Raw genomic sequence first — 3,921 nt, 5'->3', positions numbered from 1 at the left:
GGGAGGAGGAGGGAGCAAGATGGGCGGGGTAGGGGAGAGGCTCAGGCCAATGAAGGAGAGGGAACTGGGCAAAGAAGGGAAATGAGGAACTGGAAGGAGGAAGAGAAGAGACAGGAAGCTCCTCCCCAAAAGGTGGATGCAGCTGGAAGGGTGGGCAAACAGCCAAGTGGGGTCGGGTGCTGTGGGCTGTTCGGGACCCTCCCCTCTCCTCTGCACTCGGGGTCTTGGGCCGGAGCACTCACCCGCCCCGGGACACCACCAGCTTCACTTTCACCTTGTAGGAAACAATGATCCCCAGGATCTCACGGTTGGCTCCTTCCCTCAGCCTGCAAACGACAGGGGATTGCTAGGTGGGCGAGACCCAGCAGGGTGTGGGGTGCACAGAGCGGGCCGCGGCCATCCAGTCCTCTCCTGGTCACTCAGCCATGATGTCCAGCAGAGCACAGTGTGTGCCCCATGCCCTCAGGAAGCAGGAACAAACAGCTCTGGCCATGAGACTCCCTGGCTGCGTGGCCCTGCGAGCCCTTCTCCCTGCCCAGGCCAGTGGCTCTTCCTCCCTCAGTCAGAGGCCGCTTCTCTTGTCCACGGTTTGGTGCTCAGCAATCCATGGGCAGAAAGGGCCAGACTGGGAGTTCAGAGAGGGTGAGGGCAGCTGGGGAAGTGTGAGTGTGGTCAGGGAAGGACCTCTGGGAAACAGGGCCTCAACCAGGTCTTGAGGGCAGGTAGGGTTGCAGTCAGGGTGGAGTTAAGGGCAAAAACCTGCAGGCGAGTGGGAGCCTGGGCAGGGGCTGGTGAAGACAGTCGGGTCCTTGGTGGGAGTGCTGGGCAGGGTTGGAGGCCAACCAGAGCCTCACGGAAGGGCCACACTCAGCAAGGAGGGCAGGACAGGGCCCCCACACCCTCAGGCCTCTGCGACAGCAAGGTGGCCTAGAGGGTCAGTGGTGACCATGAGGCAGGAGTGACCAGATGCCCTAGGATCCCTGACATGGAAGGGTACCCATGTCAGATCTAGTCAGCTTACCTCCCTAGCCTCCCCAGACCCCCAAGTTCCTTCTGCTCATCCTCTCCTGCTAGGACCCTTCCAGGAGCCACTCCCTTCCTTGCTCTGCCTCAGGGACACACCCCCATCTGACTGAAGATACTACGCCAGGAGCTGCTGCCTCTTGCAGGAAACCCTCCCAGGTTGCCCTCTTCCTGGCAAGCCAGTAGAATCCAGCACTGCCTAAGTGAGCTGGGCTAGTGGTCCATCTAGTTATTTCAGTCACTCCTGGGTGGGGGTGGGGTTAGGGAATCAGCCTCCCTGACAAGTCAAGCTCCAAAGGAGGGGCTCTGGACAAGCCTGAGGGAGAGGGTAGCCTGAGCCCTGTCCCTGGACTGCGGGACCAAAAGAGGGTGTGAATCCACTGGGGATGGTGGGCACCAGGAGCCTGGGACTGGGAGGGGCGTCCTCACAGGGTGCTGGAGGCCAGGTTTGTGTCTTCATGCTTAAGTTTCCCATCCAGGGCAAGGCCCCGCTTCTCTCGGTTGTTGGCCAAGAAGGGGGTCAGCGTGTAGACCTTGCAGAATGTTGAGCTGGGTGCCACCGTGTCACTGGGAAGAAGGGAGGTGGGTGTGGAGATGGCCCTTTCCAGAGCCAGCCCCAGCCCAGCAGGACATCTAGCCTAGCCCTACCCCAAGCCTCCCTCTCCAAACCTCCATCTTCCAACCACAGGACCCACCTGGGCCAGCCCAGCTCAGCAACCCGGGAAGAAAGACCACTGCCACCAAAAGAGGCCCATCTACAGGACCCAGGGCATCTCTTTTCCCCACCTGTTCCCACACGTCCAAGGCCAGGCTTGGCTCACTTACTCAGCCTCTTCCATGGCCACGGGGCACTTGTACTGAGCTGTGTTGAAAAGGCAGATGTCCGCATACTGGCGCACTAGGGAGGGAGAGGGAACCGAGGTCATGTGAGGCTGGGAGGCCTTTCCCATGGAGTGCCCCGGGTTTCCTCAGGTTGGGGACGTCCAGCTCCAGGCAACAGCCAGGGGCCACTCCCATTCTCCACCCAAAATGTAGCCCCAAAACACCCATTCACTTTCACAAGTCTTCCTTTCTAGAACAGCTTTGCCCAGAACCCAGGAAAACGAGCAGAAGAGATGCCTTAAACAGTAGACTTATCACCAGGCCAGTGCGCAGCTTGTTACCAGCCTCAAGAGGCTTATACCCTTGGCTCAGAGCAGGCCCCAGGCTTCAGGAGTTATTTGCGAGGGAAGACCCTTCACTGTCCCTCCCCTTGGGAGGATTGCCCCCTCGCTCCCCCAAGCCCATCTCTCCCTGGAGTACCTGAGATCTTGATCTTCTTCACCGTCTTGTTGGTGTTATTGGTGACATGGACATTGACGTTGATGGGTTCTCCGTGGTAATAGATCTGGGAGGCATAAGGGGGGGGGTTGGCTGGGAAGATGTCAAAGTTCTAGAGAGAGGGAGGGAGAAAAGTCCCCACACCAATCTCCTGGGCTTCCCCAAGCCTCAGATGTTGCCATTCTCCCCAAGCTCATCACTTCCCGCTGATGCTGACATGGCACTAAAGCCACCAAGCACATTCGCCTTCAGTTCCCTTGTGAGACCCTTGAAAGATAAGTGAAGAAAAGGAGACATCCCTGGGCTCCAGTCCTGGCTTGGCCACCAGAAATAATGACAACAATAATAACAGCAATAGCAATGGGGATGGTGGCGGCAAGTTATCCAAGCCTCAGTTTCTCCCTCTATGCAGTGAATGGGGCTGGGTAGGTGATGTCCCAAGTCCCTGCTGGCTCAAAACCCTGTCCACAGGGGGGTCTGGAAGAAGTAGGGGAAAGGTGAGGGAGGGCCGACCAGCTCACTGAGGGAGCAAGCCCTGAATCCTCACCAAAGAGCCTCAACTTCCCCCAAAAGGGAGAGGGTGCCCACGCCTCAATGGGGACAGCCTGAGCTCACAACAGTGTCCATCGGCTAGGTTTGATTCAAAGCTTGAAGGGGTGTCCCTTCCACAGGGTTTGTGGCCATATAGCTCAGAGTTATGGCAGGGAGTGCACGGGCCCCTCTGTCCCCCTGCCAAGCCGACTGGTCTTTCCCAACTTGGCCTGAGGAAGGCAGATGGTGGAGATATGGGGGGATGGGGGGAGGTGGCCAGGACCCTCTGGGAGGGCAAGCGGCTCTCTTCTGCAGCCAATCACCACTTGGGCTCACGCCACACCTTCAGGTCCCAACTTGGTTTCTCCAAGTCCCCCAAGGGACAGCTCAGATTCCCTGAGCCCTGTGGTCCTTGGGCTGGGGCTAGAAGCTCCTACCTGGAAGTCTCTGGGGGCCAGGAGAGAACAGGGGTCTGAGGCCCAGGCCCTGGCAGAGCGGGCCCCACCCCTTGCCCAGCCCGAGCCGCCTACCTCTTTATCCAGGGAGGCCTCTAGATGCAAAGGCTTGTCTGACATGAGGAACTGCCGGGTGGTCTCGGCTGTGGGCTGAGGACCAGGCCTCTCTGGGGCATACTGAACCTTCCGGATGACCAGACGCACGGAATTCCTAATAAAGGCAGGCAGAGTGAAACATGACCAGAGTCACCTGTCTTCATCTCTTTTCCTTACAATCCCCACATAACTCTCTTGCTCAAGAGACTGCCACAGCTCCCCATTGCCTTAGAGTCCAGTCAAACGGCAGAGGTTGGCATAGGGGCCTTGCTACCGTCTGATCTCACTCTATCCTCCCCATTCTGTCCCAGAACCACCCCATGGCAGCACTTTATTTGGATCTATGTCTTGATGCCCAACAGAATGACAAAAATGGGACATATTTTCACTTCCTGACCCTCTGTGTCACTGAACAGTGTAAATACTTTAAGGACAGAAAATTTAGCCAGGCTCAGTGGCTCAGCCTGTAATCCTGCGCCTTGGGAGGCTGAGGTGA

At 57.9% G+C, this 3,921-nt stretch overlaps 1 protein-coding gene across 1 annotated transcript in view; it reads right to left on the bottom strand.

Annotated features, from left to right (window-relative positions):
* The window catches only part of ARRB1 (arrestin beta 1), an 89,328-nt gene that overhangs the window by 6,361 nt on the left and 79,046 nt on the right, over positions 1-3,921 (bottom strand). Inside the window, exons 8-12 of the mRNA XM_008052193.2 lie at positions 3,405-3,540; positions 2,326-2,410; positions 1,849-1,921; positions 1,453-1,590; positions 243-326 (exon numbers count right to left, since the gene is read on the bottom strand). Of these exons, the coding sequence (XP_008050384.1) occupies positions 243-326; positions 1,453-1,590; positions 1,849-1,921; positions 2,326-2,410; positions 3,405-3,540 (516 nt within the window). The remainder of the gene's footprint in view (positions 1-242; positions 327-1,452; positions 1,591-1,848; positions 1,922-2,325; positions 2,411-3,404; positions 3,541-3,921) is intronic.

This window comes from Carlito syrichta, unplaced genomic scaffold (genome assembly GCF_000164805.1).
Source record: "Carlito syrichta isolate Samal-C Ts95f unplaced genomic scaffold, Tarsius_syrichta-2.0.1 Scaffold261395, whole genome shotgun sequence".
Lineage (NCBI taxonomy): Eukaryota > Metazoa > Chordata > Mammalia > Primates > Tarsiidae > Carlito > Carlito syrichta.
This window is presented reverse-complemented; position numbering and strand designations above follow the sequence as displayed.